A 19,430-nucleotide genomic window follows, 5' to 3' on the forward strand; every position below is an offset into this window, starting at 1 on the left:
TATTAGCTAACACTGACCACATAGAAGCTAGTGTTAACATCTTTGTTTACCTCTAATTGACCATTCATCAGATACATTTATTCACATCCTACTCTTGTGAAGTTGATTTTCTGAACCTATGTTAGGCTTTACATTTATCCCTAATGAATTTCATAGTATTATATTTAGCCCAATTCTCCAACTCAATTCTTTTTCACCAAAATGTAGACTTCTCTATAATTGTCTTTAAATTATGACACCTGCAGTTTCTTCAGTGTTGACTTCCAAGAAATGTGGCCAAATCTGCACAGAGACCTGGGAACTAGATGTTAGAGTTTTGACCTCCAAAACCCACCAATGATAATTGAGGAAACATGACGTCATTCATTTGCCCTTCTTGCATCTATAAAACAAGAAACTTTTACCTTTTTATTACTTAATACAGGTATATATAGTCATAAATTTTGCCAAAATTCTTTGAGATTCTTGAGAATAGGCAGTTTTACAATTCACTATGGTTACTATTAAAATATCCAATTGTTTTATACCAATTAATCCCCTTGGAATCCAGAATGTCAGATCTATGTCTAGGCTTTATGTGGGAATGGGAGAATTTTTCTTCCCCAATTTAGTTCTTAAAATTTTTGTTATATAGATCCCAGCAGAGCTGGAAAGGAAGAATGAAAATCAGATAAATAATGTAATAAGTTGAGTGCCTAATACTCACCACCTTTAAAATTAGAATACATATGTGGCCATTTTGTCCTCAAAATGGCTGACCAATTTTTGTTACCACGAAGATAAATTCTGCAGTGATAAAAAAGATTGATGAATTTGCAGTTAGATGACCTGGGTTTGAATCCTGATTTCTGAGCCACTCATTAACTACTGACCTTAAGCAAATTTTTTCACCTCAATGAAACTCAAGGTCCACTGATCTTTCTACTGTTCTGTCAATATCATATTAACAACTTTCTCTAATTAAGATACCATTTGTGGGGCAGCTAGGTAGTGCAGTGGATAGAGCACCAGCCTTGGAGTCAGGAGGACCTGAGTTCAAATCCAGTCTCAGACACCTAACACTTACTAGCTGTGTGACTCTGGGTAAGTCACTTAACCCCAATTGCCTTGCAAAAAAAAAAAAAGATACCATTTGCTCTAAGTAAAACTTCTTTTTAATTAGCCAGAGATTTTCTAAACTTTTGAAGGAAGTTGTGAATTCTCACACTAAACTTACTGCTCCCCTCTCTAAGTACAACACAAGTCTTTCTTCCACTTAAAATTCCACCAGCCTATTGCAATAAACATACAAGCCTAAAGTTGTCAAGTTGTCAGAAACAATTCTTTTCATCTCTCAAAACTGCAAAAAAAAAAAAAAGAGAGAGCTAATTGATTTATATTATGCAAAAATAGTAGTAAAGGAGATTTCCACTGACATTTGCTTTATGGTTGTAATGAGTGATTCTGTTCACCGCATATAATTGGATTCAGAACAAATTTTCATCAAAATGTCTACGATGTCATCTTTATTAAAGTTAAATGAGTCTGAAAGGACATTTTAAAAACTACTAAAGATTAAGGAAAAGTAAGTTCTGTCAAGTCAAATAACTTCAGAAGCAGAATGCAAAATGTTAGTCCCAGATGTACTGTATTTGTATGTATATGTGCATTTGTAGATACATGCACATTTTGTATGTGCATATGCATGTATGCATGCCCTACACATATATAGCATATTTGGGGCTAAAGTTTTATATTTTCCTTTGAAAAATACTTATGTCCTCTATGGACCCATTCAAGTATTGAATACTTAAATGGACTATTATCTGAGTGATGTGGATATTCCTTCCAAGGATGCAGATTCAAATGTATCTATGGCTGACCATTCTGTGAACCCTGTCCCTCCCATAAGTTTTCCACAAGGTGTTCATTCAATACGTTAAGGGTTTTCTAAGCCTTTTCCTGATATCACAAAGATACGCTGAGTCACAAAAGCAATATACCTGTGATCCCCTTCTCTTTCTATAAGTCCATCTTCTTCTTTAGTCTTAAATTTCTTTGAACTCATAAAGTTTAATGCATGATAAGAATGATGGAGGCAAAATTGAGGATGGGAGAGAATATTTCCAATGGGAAGAATTAAGGAAATTTTCATAGGAGGCAGTATATGAGCTGAACTTTGAAGGAAGAGAAGGGCTTTGACAGCCTAGGAAAAGGAAGAAGTAGATTCTAGTAGTGAGAGATGGCTTAACTCCACGAGTTTTTTCTTGCCGTGATTACTGGGCTGGGGAAAAGAAGGCAGATTGGGCAAACTCACTTGAAAAACTGAATAAATAGAGAAGGAAATATCATTCCTGGCCAGCAGGAAAACCTGAACACAAAGGAAGAAAAACCAGGGAACCAAGATGGCGAGCAGGACATAGAAGGTCTTATGTGCTCAACTTACCAGCCTCCTATGATAAGACTGATTCCTCTGGGCAAGACCATCAGAAGACGCACCAATGAAGCACAAGAGGCTGGAGAAATCGTCAGAGTAAAGCACTGGAGAATGAGAAAGAATGTATCCAGAGGACCTTCTCTCTGAACCATAAAGTGAAGGCAAATTACTCTGAGTTCCTGAACTCTCAACTAATGTGGCTGTGATCTCTTGGAAGCTGCAATAGGAACAGCTTTGGGAAATCATCTAGCAGGACTAAGCATGAGTACTATGTCTTTGGTAAGACTTCCAGATCATGGGAGGCCAGAATCTGGAAGAAACTGAGTGTAGCCATGAAATCATTATTCTATTTTATTTGATACAATAAATTGATATACTTATTTACTTGATTCTATGTCTATAAGTAAAAACTCTATACATCAAGTGTGCTTGTCTATGTAGCCACCTCCATTGTGCCCTACTCCCTAACTAGAGCTCAGTGAAATACTGCCATTGAAGAGAGAAACGTTTATGGTAAGATGGAACTTGAGAGCTGTTCTGATTGGATGTTGTTGTTGTTGTTGTTGTTGTTGTTCATCCTTGTTCTTCTTCTGATTGGATAAATCCACACTGAGCACAGTCTTTAGATTAATGACTGAGTGTGCCACCCATAAATGAGCAGTATTAGGGGACAGAGTTCTACAATCATATGGGAATCATGGAACTCAGTGGATATTTCCCCAGAGTTCTCCCTGGTACTAGATGGAGTATACGGTTGAGGGTAGGTTTTCCCAGCACCTGATTCTTATTGTAAATTTTACACGGCTAGTAGGAAGCAATGCAACTTGCTGGTTAAAAATGTATGGAAACAAGAAATGGTGTATCAAGTTTAGGGATCAGCTAGCTGTTCTCAGCTGGATTGCAGAGTACATGAAACAAGACTGTGGGAGCTATGGGAGTAAAGAGATAGGAAAAGATTTGAGGGATGTTATGGAAGTATAATTGACAGACTTGGAGATTGCTTGGATATAGAAATGAAAGGGATGATCAAAGATGACTTTTAGGTTTTGAAACTAAGTTATTAGAATGATTGTCTGTGCAATTAACAGAAATTGGGAAGTTGAGAAGGACATACTAGTTGTAGAAAGAAGACAGAGTTCAGGTTTAGATTTAATTGTAAACTCCTTGATAGCAGGGACAGTGTTTTACTTTCCTTTTTATCCCCAGAGCTTAGTACAATATCTGACACATAGCAGAGATGTAATAAACGGTTGTTGACTTGAAGTTGACTAATTATTTCATCCTGACACAAGCTCAAGTTACTTCAGAACATTCAATAGCTCACTTCATTATCTTTGTGCACTATGCATTTATTCACTCAAAAATATTTATTAAATACCTACTTATTATATGCAATAAGCTATGCTGGTCTCTGGGACACCAGAGAAAGAAAATAGCCCCTCATCAAGCATTTAGTTCTTTAAATGTATGAGGCATTGTCTTAAGTGCTGAAAATAAAAAGACGGCAAAAAGATAATCCTTGCTCTCAAGGAGATCACATTCTAACTGGCAAGACAACGCAAAAATGCCAAGGTACATACAAGATATACATAGAGTAGATGGAAGGCAGTATGAGAAAGGAAGGAACTAGCAGTTGGGGAAAAATGGGAAGGGCTCCCTGCAGAAGGTGGACTTTGAGCTGAGTGTTAAAGGAAGCCAAGGGAAAATAAGAGGCAGATGTTAGGGATCAAAGTATTTCAGGTGCAGGGGACAATAAATGCAAAGACAAGGAGGTGGTAGATGGAATGTGATGTGCAAGTAACAGCAAGGAGGCCATTGTCACTAGATCATGGAGTACTTAGAGGGGAGTAAAGTATAAGAAGATGAACATTAGGAAGGGACCAGGTTGTAAAGGACTTTAAATATGAATGAGAAATAGACTTGGGTGATGTTAGTAAAGCAACACATTGTCTATGCAAGGGTAAGGGAATTCCTTCTGACAAGCAAATTCTACCCCACCCAATCTCTGTCAAACAAATACCTAGTGGGCACTCTTATTTTTGCACCAATAAACAATTTCTACCTGCACATATGACTTAACTTGGTCAGGGGATGCTGAGCTGATGAAAGAAAAATAAAGGGTTGAATTTTATTGTTGTGTGCAGGTTTGGACTTGACAACTGCGACGCCCACTTCATGGGTATAAAAGGTTGCACATCTCAGCCTATTTTGCCCCTCTGCTTCTCCATTTTGCCAACTGAGCAATCTCTGCATCGATACCATGTCTCTCTCTGTCCACAGTTCTGGGGCCTCTGAGAAGACTTCTTCTCGCAGTGGGGTGGGGGGCGGCCAGCTCAGCCGGTTGTCCAGCACCAGTAGTGGAGGTGGCTTTGGTGGAAACCTTTTTGGCTCTGGGGCAAACTCAGGGGGTAGTTTCAGTGCTGCATCCATGTTTGGTTCCAGCTGTGGCTTTGGCAGCAGCTCCAGGAGTGCCTTTGGTGGAGGGCTGGGCAGTGGTTATGGAGCAGGACTGGGCAGTGGTTATGGAGGGGGGCTGGGCAGTGGTTATGGAGGGGGACTAGGAAATGGTTATGGAGCGGGGCTGGGCAGTGGGTATGGAGGAGGATTAGGGAATGGTTATGGCGGAGGGCTAGCTGGTGGCTCAATAGGCATCCCCTGTAGCAACGATGGAGTCCTTCTTTCTGGATCAGAAAAGGAAACCATGCAAAACCTCAATGACAGGTTGGCTTCCTACCTGGCTAAAGTCCGGGCTCTAGAGGAAGCAAACACTGAACTGGAGAGCAAAATTCGAGACTGGTATGAAACGCGTGTGAAGAGCGATTCTGTGTCAGGAAATGATTATGAAAAATACTACCCATTAATCGAAGATCTAAAGAATAAGGTAAGAATAGTTCTGCCATTGCAACATTTATAGTAGCAGTGGCTATTCAGTGCCCATGTAATTTTAATCTGACTCCTGACATGAATTGTAATATAATTATAATATAAATTAAATGTTAAATTAATCAATCAAATTTTAAAATAAATATAAATTAAAGATTTTAATAATTCAGCTTTCATTTTAATCTTTTACTAAATTGTGCTAATGTTAAATGTAATTAATCTGATAGTACTTGCACTATTTTTCAAAACTATAAAGACTGATAGTTCCTTATTGTAGTTGTTATTCTTATTATTGCTATTCTTGTTCTTGTTCAGCTGTACCTGACTGTTGGTGAACCATGGAGGTCACCAAGAGTCAGACACAACTGAAAATGACTGAACAACTGGCAAAGATACTGGAGTGGTTTGCCATTTCCTTCTCTGGCTCATTTTACAGATGAGAAAAATGAGGCAAACAGGGTTAAGTGACTTGCCCAGGGTCACATAGCTAGTAAGTGTCTGAGGCCAAATTTGAACTCAGGAAGATGAGTCTTCCTGACTCCAGGTCTGGCTTTCTGTCCACTGTACCACCTAGCTGTCCTTCTTTGTATCTATTCAATTCCAGGAGTAATTTATTGAACACCTACTATGTGCCATGGACTGTGCTAGGCTTTATGGTTACAAAAGACAAAAAATGAAAATGGTCCCTGAGCTCAAGGAATTTACATCCCACTGTATCTTTCTTAATGTGAACTGTGTTTCCTCTGTGATGTAACAGAAGAGCCATAGATTTGGAGTCAGAGGACATGGCTTTGAATTTGATCTCTGCAACTTGCTCCCTATGTGATGTTGGTTATGTCATTGAACCTTGATGGGTTTTCATTTCCTCAGCAGTAATATGAGGGTATTAAAAGTATAAGATCTCTAGACTAATTAAGAGGCAGCCTAATACAGTGAGAAAACCAGTGGATTTGGGGTTAGAGACCTAGATTCTAATCCTGACTTAACTACTTACTACTTCACTTAACAATCTGGGCTTCACTTTCCTCATCCGTAGAATAACAGGGCTGGACCAGGTGATCCCTAATATCCCTTCCAGTTGTCAACCTATGATCTTTTAAGGTCCCTTCCAGCCAGGTGTGTTGGGAGGCTGAAGTGAAACAATGGATGTAGAGCACTTTGCAAACCTTGGAGCACTGTATAAATGCCCATTATCATTATGATCATCAGCCTATAGTCAACAGGGGATGGCTAGATGGTGCAGTGGATAGAGCTCAGGGCCTAGAGTCAGTAAGACCTGAGATCAAATCCAGTTTCAGACACTTACTAGTTGTGTGACCCTAAGTAAGTCATTTAACCTGTTTCCTCATCTGTAAAATGTGCTGGAGAAGGAAATGGCAAACCACTCCAGCATCTTTGCCAAGAAAACGCCAAATGGAGTCACAAAGAATAGGACATGAGTGAAAAACAAGTGAACAACAACTGAATGGTAACCAGGCCCACAATCTGGTGATGCCTTCATTTCATGAGCTTTTAATTCCATTCCTGCTGATCTCTAATCCTGTTTATAAAACAATACAGGAATATGATAGTAAAGGCTTAACAATTGGGCTGGGGGTTCCCAGAATTATGCATACTGTTTTTGTTTTTGTTTTTGTTTTCAAAGTTTAGTCTGCAGTATTAAAACTTTCTTCAATATTGACCGGTGGAATCAAACAAAAAGAGAAATGGATCCCTGCAGGCCACCTATTTCCTTAGAAAATCACAAATTAACATTACCTGTGTTGGTTTATAATTTTTATTTATTTTGTTAAACTTTTCTCAATTACATTTTAATCTGATTCCAGCAGGATAATGTTTTCTACTGTCTTGCAGCCTGTAGAAGCAAGTCTGACCCCTCTGGTTGAGACAATCAACAAAATAAAAAATTTAATAATGGTGTCAGCTTTTTGAGCTGGTTCAATTTACCCTTGCTTTCATCTCCAGAGCCTGTGATCCTTAGGAATGAAGGAAAGGAAGGGAAAGGAGAAGAGAGGAGAAGAGAGGAGAAGAGAGGAGAGGAGAGGAGAGGAGAGGAGGAAGGGAGGGAAGGAGGAAGGAAGGTGTTTCTTAACACACAACTTTAGTTTTTAAAAATAAGCAAATCGAAAATCTGGCAGAATCTAAAATGATTTAATTTATTACCATATCTCCTGATCTGAACAGAATGTCTGGGCCAGTCTCTCAGTGCTTTTAGAAATCCCTTTTCTGTACTTTTCCAGATTATTTCAGCCACAATTGAGAATGCTCGGCTCATTTTGCAGATCGACAATGCAAGGTTGGCGGCTGATGATTTCAGGATGAAGTAAGCGCAAGCCTAGCCAAATCTGACAGTGGCAGTTCTCTCCTTTCTTTATCCTTCCTTTTTGTTCATTTCCAATGAATAAAACTTTCCATATTTCAATACAATAGTGTATCTGCTATTAAGTAATGTTGGTAAGTCCTCCCAACAATTCAGATAGCAGCTTGCTCATGCCTACCCATCCAGTGCTCATCTACCCCCCCACTAGAAATTCACCACACAGAGGTCTACCCAAAGTACAGAGGACCTTTTTTTCGTTCTTTCTTCTTCCCTTGCCTTCCAGTGGAGCAATCAAATATCTGTGTGGGCAGGAAAATCAGGAGAAGAAGTAGATGATTCCAGTAAACATGGTATCATATTAAATAATTGCTTTTTTCCCCCTGAAACTCTACCCAGACGTGGTTTTTTTTTCAGCATAGGGAATTTTCAGTGCAGAAACTCCCTCTTCTGAGTCTCATCAGCAGCCCACCTGTCATTTGGAGACTTAAAGAATTTCTGGGGGGCACTAAAAACTTAAGTGACTTGCCTTAGATCACACAGCTAGCAAGTAAACTGAGGCAAAGGCTGAATTTAGGCCTTCCCTTCTCCAAGGTTAGCTTTCTATCCCTTAGGCCATACCGCCTCTCTATTCTGAGATAGGTAGCCATTCAAAGTGTTCGTGCTAATTAGTGCCTGAAACAAATCACTTCTTCCGGTGGGTTTTGGTTTGTTTTTTGTTTTTGTTTTTGTTTTTTGGGTTTTTGGGGTTTTTTTTTGGTATTTTATTTTTGATCCCCTGGAACATCCTGTCCTTTGCTTTTAAGGTACGAGAATGAGCAGGCCCTTCGCCAGAATGTCGAAGCTGACATCAATGGCTTGCGCAGGGTGCTGGATGAATTGACCTTGACCAGGGCTGACCTGGAGATGCAGATTGAAAGCCTGATGGAAGAGCTGGCTTATCTTAAGAAGAACCATGAAGAGGTGAGGGGGCATCTGTCACTCCCAAGGTCTTCCTCCTCCTTCCCCCCAACCCACTCCAATTTACATTCTTATTAAGTTAGAAGAAGAATGAAGGGGGCTTCTTTTATTGACTTCTGGGAGGTTTGTTTGGCTGGATGTGTGTGATGGGGGGATGAAGTTCATTTATAGAAGGAAAGCAGATTCAGATATGAAGACAGAAGGGTGGAGTCCCTGGCTGCTGTTGATGCTTCCATCAGCAGATTTTTCTCACTTTTCACTTTGACGATGGGGGAATAAAGTTAGTTTAGTGGCTCTAGTCTTGTCATTCTTTTCTAAAATTGGATGGACACAGATCTATAGAATTTTAAAGCTGAGTGGAGCCTTAGAAATAATTTCATTCAACCCCTGAAATAGGACTGACTACCTGATGACAGAGAAAGGCATCATAATTATAGTTATAATTGCAAGTATTTTATAGCACCTACTATGTGCCAGGCACTGTGCTAAGCACTGTTGCTAAAATACTATCTCAATTGATCCTAAACAACCCTGGGTGGTAGGTACTGTTATTAACCTCATTTTAAAGATGAGGAAACTGAGGTAAACAGAGATTAAGTCAAGGTCACATAGCCAGTAAGTGTCTGAGGATGAATTTGAATTCAGGACTTCTAGACTCTGGGTCCAACCCTTTATCCACTGTGCCACCAGCTGCCCCCATCACATAAATGATACTTGTCTTGTCCCCTGACATCAGAGGGCTGAAAAGATTTCTACCATGTTTTTGGTGCCTATGAGCCTACTCAGTGTATTCCTGTTCAGAAAGTGGAAAGGATATTGAACTTGGAGCCAGAAGACCTGGGTTCAAATCACGCATGGCTCTACTGCTTATTAGCTATATGACCTTGAGCAGGTCACTTCTCTGGGACTCACAGGATCATAGATTTAGAGCTGGAAGGGACATCAGAGACTATCATGCCAATCCCTTCATTTTACCAATGAAGAAACTGAGGCACAGAGAGATTAAATGACTTGCCCAGTCACTGGTAAGTATCTAAGGCAGAATTTGAACCCTGACTCCAAATGCAGTGCTTTATCCATTATTTCATGGTAATTCCATTTTCTCCTTTGTAAATGAGATGGTAAGTACAGTGCTTGGCACATAACTAATGCTTGATAAATGTTTTATTTAGAAGGAGAGGGAGGAAAGAGAGGGAAAGTGAATAGGAATGAATGGACAAAGAGTCCCGATGGGGCCTTGGGGTAGATACACTGAAATGTGGAAAGAATCACATTACATATGCCCTGAGATTTAGAAGGAATTATTAAGCAAGTCTAATTAGCTGCACTGATATTCAATTATTAAGGTTTTAATCAAACATTTCAAAAATAAAAACAAAATACAGTACAAATCCTCGTGGAAGGGATGATACTTTAAAGAAAGCCAAATGGTCTAGGGGTAAGATTCTTGTTTAAGGTTTCAAGGATTTCTGGGTCCAAATCCTAGAGAAGTCCACTTTCACTTTAGGGGAGGCAAATGGAAAGAATGCTGGATTTGGAGACAGAGAACTTAGGTTCAAATACTGACTTGGCCTTATTACCCATGTGATCCTGGGCAAGTCCCAGTCATCCTCTGGGCTTAAGCAGCAGGTTTAAATAAACAACACTTTTGATAGCCTGTGAATCTGAGAATGCATGAGCTTAAAGCACTATCTAAATGGTGATGATGATGAACAATGATAGGTTAAATTAACCAGTTCCTGGGACACGGTTGGTCAAATCAATACACATTTGTTAACTACCTACAATGTGCCAGGCACTGTGTTAAGTGCTAGGGCTACAAAAAAAAAAAGTCAGTTCCTGCCCTCGAGGAGCTCACAGTGCAGTGGAGACATTATGCAAAGAACTATGTATAAACAAACTACAGTGGGAATAAATTGGAGAGAATCCACAGCTGCGTCACTCTTCCTTGCTTTTCCTAGGAACTTCAGACCATCCAAGCTGGGGGGCCCGGCCAGATTAGCGTGGAGATGGATGCTGCTCCAGGAATCAACTTGACCAAACTCTTGAATGACATGAGAGGGCAGTACGAAGTCATTGCCGAGCAGAATCGCAAGGAAGCCGAAGCTTGGTTCATTGAAAAAGTAGGTCGAGGCACTGTGCTACCTTGACAAATGAATTCCGATTTTCCCATAGGTTGGCCTGATACCTTCTCTTGTATTTCAGAGTGGAGAACTCAAGAAGGAGATCAGCAGCAACACGGAACAGCTGCAGACAAGCAAGAGCGAAATAACGGACTTGAAGCGCACGCTCCAAAGTTTAGAAATTGAGCTCCAGTCTCAGCTTGCTATGGTATGGAAAAGCACTCGGTAATAGTGCTTCCAACAAAGAGGGCAATGGGATGGATATAAAGAAAAGAGCACTGGTGGTAGAGCTAGAAGACCTGAGTTCAAGTCATAGAACCTATATGACCTTGCCAAGTTACTTCAACTCTCTTGGCCTCGGTTTCCCCATCTGTAAAATGAAAATGTTGAACTTAGTGAGTTTGGTTCCTTCCAGCTCTCAATTCTCTGATTTTATGCACTATTCTAATTCAAAAGTGATAGCAAAACAAAAAGAACCTTGCTTATAAAACTAGTTATCTATCCTTCCACCCTAAAGGCTCTTTTCCCTTGCTCATCACTGAATTAGCACCATTCTTCATTAATATGCAGAGAAAGTCCTTTGAAGATACCTTAGCGGAAACCGAAAGTGGTTACTGCAATCAGCTCTCCCAGATACAGCTCCAAATTGGCAATCTGGAGGCTCAGCTCTCCCAGATGAGGAGCGACATGGAGCGTCAGAATGCAGAGTATGAACAACTCCTAAACATCAAGACCCGGCTGGAGATGGAGATTGGGACCTACCGCCGCCTGTTGGAGGGAGAACTCGAAGGGTAAATAAGAAATCTGAAATAGAAGATGCATTTTTAATTTATTGGTTCACCAATGAGGACATTAAATTTTCTGCTGGTGTGTGCAAAAGAAATCATAGAGTGACATTAAAGTACTGCTTATCTGTGCATGCTCTGTACAAACTACATCAGTCGGTCAGTCAACAACCGTTTATTAATAGATAGCATTTATGTATAGTGCTTTAAGGTTAGCAAAGACTTTACTATTATTATCTCATCTGATCCTCACAACAATCCTGGCACATAGGTGTTATTATCGTGCCTATTTTGTGCGTATGCATTTTCCTTGTACCAGAGTAAATGCTCTATTTAGTACTAGGGTTTAAAAAAAACAAATTTATTATTTATTTCTTTTTAATATTTTTTTTTAAATTTTGAGTTCAAAATTCTCTCCCTCCCATCTCTCCACCACCCATTGAGAAGGCAAGCAACTTATATCAAGTATACATATGAAATCATGGAAAACATATTGGCCATATCACAAAAATGCAAAAAAATAAAAAATAAAGCAAGAAAATTATATTTTAACTTGCAGTCCAAGTTCATCAGTTCTCTCTCTAAAGGTAAATAGCATTTCTTCATCATGAATCCTATGGAATTGTCTTAGATCATTGTATTGATCACAGTAGGCAAGTCTTTCAGTTTCATCATTACAACATTGCTGTTACTGTGCATAATAATATCCCAGTTCTTCTTACTTCATTTTGCATCAGTTCATATAGTTCTTGCTGTGTTTGTTTGTTTTTTTCTGAAACCACCCCCCTTATCATTTCTTATAGCACAAAAGTACTCCATCAAATTCATATGCCATAATTTGTTCAACCATTCCCCAATCGAAGAGCATTCCCCTCAATTTCTAATTCTTTGACATCGTAAAAGAGATGCTATAAATATTTTTGTACATATAGTTTTTTTCCTTTTTCTTTTATTTCTTTGGGGTACAAACCTAGTAGTAGTATTGTTGGATCAAAGAGTATACACAGTTTTATGCCCTTTGGGCATAGTTCCAAATTGTTCTCCAGATAACCAGTTCACAACTTCATCAATAAGTTATTAGTGGACATATTTTCCTCATCCCCTCTAGCATTTGTCATTTGTGATAGGTGTGAAGTGGTACCTCCAAGTTGTTTTAATTTGCATTTCTCTAATCAATGGTGATTTAGAACATTTTTCATATTACTATAGACAGTTTTGATTTCTTCTTCCAAAAACAACCTATTCATATCCTTTGATCATTTATCAATTGGGGAATGACTTGTTTTCTAATAAATTTGACTTAATTCTCTATATATTGAAAAATGAGGCCTTTATGAGAGAAACTTACTGTGAAATCCCTCCCCCATTTTCCTGCTTTCCTTCTAAACCTGGCTGCATTGGTTTTGTTTATGCAAAAATTTTTTAATTTGATGTAATCAAAATTATTCATTTTCTATCATGTGATTCTCTCAGATAAATTTTTCCATGCTCCCCTAATCTGCTTATGATATCACCGTTTATGTCTAAATCATGTATCCATTTTGACCTTATCTTGATATATGGTGTGAGATCTTGGTCTATGCCTGTTTTTGATAAGATAGATTTCTACACCCAACTGAATTTGTGTATATAATTCTTCCCTCTTTGAACCAATTCTGATGTTTGAGCGTTACCCACCATCCTTCCATTTTCCCTTCACTATGAAAGTTCTTCCTTGCATGCCTCTTTTATATGAGAAAACTTTCCCCATTATACCTCTCTGTTTCCCATTCTTCTTGTGTAGCCCTCTTCCTCATCCCTTCATTTTTGTTGGGGAGAGGGACTGGTGGAGAGAGAGAGACAGAGAGAGAGCTCATCCCGACATAGTTAACTCACAACCATGTTCTCTGTCTATGTAGACTCCAATTGCCTTAATAATGATAAAGTTCTTAGTAGTAAATGTATCCTCTTCCCAAATAGGAATGAAAACAGTTTAACTTTATTGAATTCTTTATGACTTCTCTTTCCTGTTTACCTTTTTATGCTTCTCTTGAGTCTGGGGTTTGAATGTCAGTTTCAGTTTTGATATTTTCATCAGGAATGCTTGAAAGTTCTCTATTTCATTGAATGTCCATTTCCCCCCTGAAAGATTAAGTTTTGTTGGGCAGATGATTCTTGGCTGTAATTCTAGCTCTTTTGCCTTCTGGAATATCATATTCCAATCCCTCCACTCCTTTAATGCAGAAGCTGCTAAATCTTGTGTGATCCTGACTCTGGATCGATGATATTTGAATGGTTTCTTTCTGGCTGCTTGCAACATTTTCTCCTTGACCTAGGAGCTTTGGAATTTGGCCTTAATATTCTGGAAGTTTTCATTTGGGGATCTCTTTCAGGAGGTGATTGGTGGATTTTTTTTCTATTTCTATTTTACTCTCTTGATCTAAATATTGGGGTAGTTTTTCTTGATAATTTCTTGAAATATGATGTCTAGGCTCCTTTTTTGACTATGGTTTTCAGGTAATCCAATAATTCTAAAATTATCTTTCCTCAATCTATTTTCCAATTCAGTTGTTTTCACATTTTCCTGTTTTTTTTTTCATTCTTTTGACTTTATTGTTTCTTAATATTTCAGGGACTTATTAGCTTCCACTTTTCCAACTCTAATTTTTAAGGAATTACTTTCTTGAGTGAGTTTTTGTACCTCTTTTTCCATTTGGCCAATTCTACCTTTTAAGTAGTTCTCTTCTTCAGTGAATTTTTGTGCCTTTTTTACTATTAGGCCAATTTTGTTTTTAGAAGTGTTGTTTTCTTCATTATTTTCTGTGCCTCTTTTACCAAGCTGTTAATTCTCTTTTCATGATTTTCTTGCATCACTTTCATTTCTTTCTCCAATTTTCCCTCTACCATTCTTATCTCTTTTGTTAACTGTTCTAGGAATTCTTATTGGGATTGGGTTCAATTAACATTTTCCTTTAAGGTTTTGCTTGGAGCTGTTTTCACATTGTTGTCTTCTTTTGAATTTATGTTTTGGTCTTTCCTGCCACCCTAGTAACTTTTTATAGTCAAGTTCTTTGTTGTTGTTGTTTGTTTGTTTGTTTGTTCATTTGTTGTTGTTGTTGTTTGCTCAGCCTATTTCTCGATTTTGAACTTCATGTTAAAGTTGGACTTGCTCAGCCAGGGGTGAGGAGACACTGTTCACATGCTGCTGTTTCTAGAACTAGTTCTGGGGGTCTGCAAGTTTTCAGTGCTTCCAAGGTTGTGTGATCTAGGGAGAGCTTTGGTCACCGCTCTCCTAGTCTGAGCTCTAGTTTTTACACAGGGAAGGCCCCTGTTTCCCTACAGCCACAAGCACTAGAGCTTCTCTTGACCCTGGAACTATGATCAGGTCCCCTGCTCTCCTGCAGCCATAAGTGCTAGCACTCCTCTCTGCCCTGGAACTGCAACCAGAACTGCTTATGGTCAATAGAGCTGCCAGTCAGTGCTAGCTGCACCCAGTGCCAGCAAAGGGTTCCCTTTAATCTCTTTCTGACCAGTTGTCTGATCCTCTTATGGTCTCTGGGCTGAAAGCTTCTGAGGCTACTACTGTTGCTGCTGCTGTTGTAGCTGCCTCCAAGGCCTACTGCTGATATAGTTGCCAAACTCCAGCCCAGCTCCCACACTGTTGTCATAGACCTCACCTGCTGACCTGCTAAATTGTCTTAGGTTGGAAAAAATGTCTTACTCTGACTTTTTGTTAGCTCTACTGCTCCGAAATTTGAAGAGTTTTTTTTTTAAGTTGTTTGGAGGGGAATGGGAAAGTTCAGCTAGATTGCTTCCCCTGTACTCTGCCATCTTGGCTCTGCCTCCCTCCTTGCTAACAGGAATCTATTATGGGCTCAGAGATGAACTCACTTAATTCAGAGAGTCTCATCACCATACTAACTGCTCTATGAAGAATAGTTTGGCAACAACAATTCTCCCAAACCATCTACTAAGACAGAAAGATTGTACATCAGTGAAGAGCATGCCTACATAGATGGAACCACAGATCTTTGACATACCAAAATATATTAGTGACATATTGAAATATATTAAAGATGAAAAATGAGGTCATGTCCATCTGAATGATGTCATTTATTTCATAGTAAGCTCCCTGAAAATAATACGAATACAATGTTTAAATATGGATTGTTATGTAATCACAGGAAAGCTTTTCTGGAACTGGAGAAAAAATGTCATTTTTTTGACCTTTCTTTGCATCTCAGCTCTTAGAATAATGTCTGATACAGGGGTAGGGAGCCTGTGGCCTTGAAGACATATGTGACCTTCTAGGTCTTTGGGTGTGGCATTTTGACTGAGTCCAAATTTTATAGAACAAATTCTTTTATTAAGGGGATTCATTCTGTGAAGTTTGGATTCAGTCAAAGGGCCGCACTTGAGGACCTAGAGGACCACATGAAGCCTTGAGGCCACAGCTTCCCCATAGGGGTTGGTATATAGGTGCTTGATAAATTCTAGTTAATTGACTGACTAATTTTCCAGTATTAGTATTCTTATTGTTCCAGGCAGGATTTACTGAGGAAAAGGTACAGTATCCTAAACTATAATATTAAACCCAGGGTACATCATTCTGACATCCTCAAGCAGGAGGAAAAGGACACCATCACCATCTGGTTAGTTCATTATGCATATTTTTTCCCTTCAACTTCAAACTGCACACTGACCCTAGGCATGTCTGAACCTGCTGAAGAAGCCAGAGCATCTGAGCAGATGTGTGTGATAGGTCAGAGACCAGGTCCCAGGCTATCTCCAGTTCTGAAGTTACCTGAGGCAGCACATAAAATCAGGGAGAGCCAGTATTCCTGGGCTGGCCTTTGTTAGGATGCCTTGAATTGTTTGGATTTTTGAAGAAGAGGGAGATCATGAGCCAGGTACGACCTCACAGAACTGTATAGCTCTAGTGGCCAGTTGTATTCAGACTGCTGTCCTTGTTTGTTTCTGCATTCCTCTTTATTGTTTATATTCCTGGGGAAGTCTTGTGTTCTGGACTGTAAACTGCCTGAGGTATTGGGTACAGAGAACATCTCAAGGGTCTTGGCATTGCTGAACTATATCACAAATCAACAATGGTTTTGTCTTTGACATAATTTTGTTTGTCTTTCCCTAATCACAACAGCACTTTCAGGGTTACAAACTGCTTTATATATATATTTCATTTGATCGTGACAGCAATCCCATAAGGAAGGAATTACAGATATGACACACACCCATTTTATGGAAGTGAAACTTGATACTCAGAGAGGTTGAATGATTGACCCATAGTCATAGGGCTAGTAGGTGTCAAAGGTATGATTAAAATCCAGTTCCCTCCGGGTCTGTGTCACCTGATCCTAGAAAATATGAAGTGATGATTATTGTTCCTCTTTTCTATGCAGGAATGGTGCTGTTGAAAGTTTAACTGTGCCAGAATCCAATTCTCAAGCACAGTCGATTGATTCTTCCAAAGGTGGGTCAATTCCCTGAGATACTACTTCAACGTATCAGATTATCAAACACCAAGCCATAGAAACCCATTCGGTATCATAAAGTCATAGCTACATTTCTTCTTCACAGAGAATCAAGAAATAACGTATGCTCCTGTATAGTAAATTAATTAGTTTAGAGCATATGATAGTCTTTGGCCTGGTAAGAATGCTGCTCTCTTAATAGGCATTCTGAACATTACAATTAACATCCATTTTTGAATTAGCAGATGTCTTTTTCATTGGCATAGAAGGTGCCAATGATGAGAAGAGAACATTCCCTATTCCTGGAACATGCTTTCTCCTCATCTCTTCCTCTCAGAATCCTTGTTTTTCTTAGAAGTTTAGTTCAGGGGCTACATTTTGGTAAAAAACAAAAACAAAAACAAAAAAACAAAAAACCTTCCTTCACAGAATTGGGAGGCACCTCCAAAACCTTGTAGTCAAAACCACACTCCAAAAAAGAATCCCCACTTCAGCACGCCCAAGAAGTGGCCATGCAAGCTGTCCCAGAAGGCCTCCAATGAGAGGGAACCCACCTTTTCTCTAGGCAGCTCATTTCACTTTTGGATAGCTCTGAGCGTTAGGAAGTTTTGCCAGGCATCAAGTTTAAACTTGCCTCATTGCAACTTCCATTGATCATTCCTAGTTCTGCCCTGTGGGAACCAACAGAACAAGTTTAATCCTTCTTTTACTTGACAGCTTACTGAGTACTTGAAAACATCTATCGTCTTCTTTGTACCCCACCCCTTCACACCCTCCACCCCACTTTCTCTTCTCAAGGCTGAGCAGCCCGGTTTCTTCAACCTATCCACGTATGGCACAGCCTTTATCCCTTTACACCATCTAGGTTGACCTCCTGTGGATATATGCCGGGTCATTGATGTTCTTTTTAAATTATGGTGCCTAGAAATGAGTAGAGTATTCTGGATCAGGAGTTATTAACCTTAGATGCAGAGTAGAAATCTGGGAATAGATTTCATGGATCCTGTGAATTTGGAACTTTTAATATTTTCATAACTGCATTTTAATATAATTAGTTTCCTTTGTAGTCCTGCCTATTTTATTTTGTGCATTTAAAGATATTATTCTGAGAAGGGATCCATATGTTTCACTAGACTTCCACAGGGGGTCCATAACACACACAAAAAAGCTGGGTAGGTATTGTAGATACATGTGGTCAGACCAGGGCAGAATACAACATAGGCACTATGCCTCCAAATTAGCTTTTTTGGCTATCATATCATAATACTGATTCATATCGAGTCACTAAAATCCCCAGATATTTTTCAGATTAACTTTTGTAGTCTAGCCATGTCTCCTCTGTCTTGTATATGCAAAGCCAATTTCCTGAACCCATATGTAAGACTTTATACTCATGCTGATTGTATTTCATTTTATTAGATTCAGCCCAATTTTCAAGTCCACCAAGGTTTTTTTTAAGGTCCTGACTTTGTCATCCAATGTGTTAGCTATCCATCTCAAGTTTATGAGACCTACAAATTTGATCTCTAATTTTATCTAAATCATTGTTGAAAGTATTAAGTTGCACAGGGTCCCTGAAGACTTCCTTCTAACTTGATATAGAACCATTTATAACTATTCTTTGAACATAGCCATTCAATGGGTCCATAAGAGTATTATCATCTAGCCCATATCTCTTCATCTTATCTCTGTATCCCCCAACCATTATTGCTCTCTCCCTACTCATCTTACCATTTTGTCTTTGTACCCATTGTCTGATACATAGTAGGAGCTTAGCAAAAGTTTGTCGAATTAAATTTATTGTTGAACTACATCAAAGGATTCATAGATTTTCACATACTTGAGCATAAAGTTCTATTTTAAAATAGCCTATAAAATAATCTAACAGTAGTTGACATTTTACAGATTGCCCCAGCTAATACCTTATTTTAGAGGCCTAACTTGAAAAAGAAACTTTCATATTTTAGTTTCACATTTTAAAACAACTACTCTATTTAAAAAAAAAAATTACCACTTTGCCTTTAGATCCAACCAGAACAAGGAAAATCAAGACAATTGTGCAGGAGGTAGTGGATGGGAAAGTTGTTAACTCTGAGGTTCGGGAAATTGAAGAAGACATCTAAGACACCAGAAGTTAGCTGTGTATGATTGGCTCCTGAATCAAGAAGGAGAAATTCACAAGAGGAAACATTGCCATTCTAAGGCTCTGGGTTTTTATTTGTTAACTCATTCTCTGTTTCTTTTAGTCCCTTCTAATACTGTTAAAAAGAAAATGAGTTCTATTCTCCTTTAGTTCTCTTTTCAGTCTTTTGTGACTAGGAATATACTAATAGAAGCCACTGACCTTTTAACAAATGGATTTTGCCTTTCAGTCTTCAGTACTCAGAGAAGCCCTTTAATGCACATATTTCTGGTAGCTGGGGGATTTAGTAAGGGAATGAATGCTGAAGAGATGAAGAAGAAACAGTCAAGTTTACTTAA

At 38.9% G+C, this 19,430-nt stretch overlaps 1 protein-coding gene across 1 annotated transcript; it reads left to right on the top strand.

Annotated features, from left to right (window-relative positions):
• The first annotated feature begins 4,676 nt into the window (after window positions 1-4,676).
• Window positions 4,677-19,072, top strand: KRT12 (keratin 12). The gene is made up of 9 exons (XM_027873115.1): window positions 4,677-4,929; window positions 4,978-5,297; window positions 7,540-7,622; window positions 8,423-8,579; window positions 10,538-10,699; window positions 10,782-10,907; window positions 11,270-11,490; window positions 16,878-16,948; window positions 18,975-19,072. The coding sequence occupies exons 1-9, from the start codon at window positions 4,677-4,679 to the stop codon at window positions 19,070-19,072; spliced, it is 1,491 nt and encodes a 496-aa protein (XP_027728916.1).
• The last annotated feature ends 358 nt before the right edge of the window (window positions 19,073-19,430 follow it).

This window comes from Vombatus ursinus, unplaced genomic scaffold (assembly GCF_900497805.2).
Source record: "Vombatus ursinus unplaced genomic scaffold, bare-nosed wombat genome assembly UNPS02014801.1, whole genome shotgun sequence".
Classification (NCBI taxonomy): domain Eukaryota; kingdom Metazoa; phylum Chordata; class Mammalia; order Diprotodontia; family Vombatidae; genus Vombatus; species Vombatus ursinus.

Excerpts from the sequence above, each read along its gene's own strand:
- KRT12 (XM_027873115.1), top strand. The coding sequence starts at position 4,677 with ATGTCTCTCTCTGTCCACAGTTCTGGGGCCTCTGAGAAGACTTCTTCT. Across the intron at positions 4,930-4,977 it reads TGGTTATGGAGCAGGACTGG|GAAATGGTTATGGAGCGGGG; the intron begins GCAGTGGTTATG and ends GAGGGGGACTAG. Across the intron at positions 16,949-18,974 it reads GTCGATTGATTCTTCCAAAG|ATCCAACCAGAACAAGGAAA; the intron begins GTGGGTCAATTC and ends CTTTGCCTTTAG.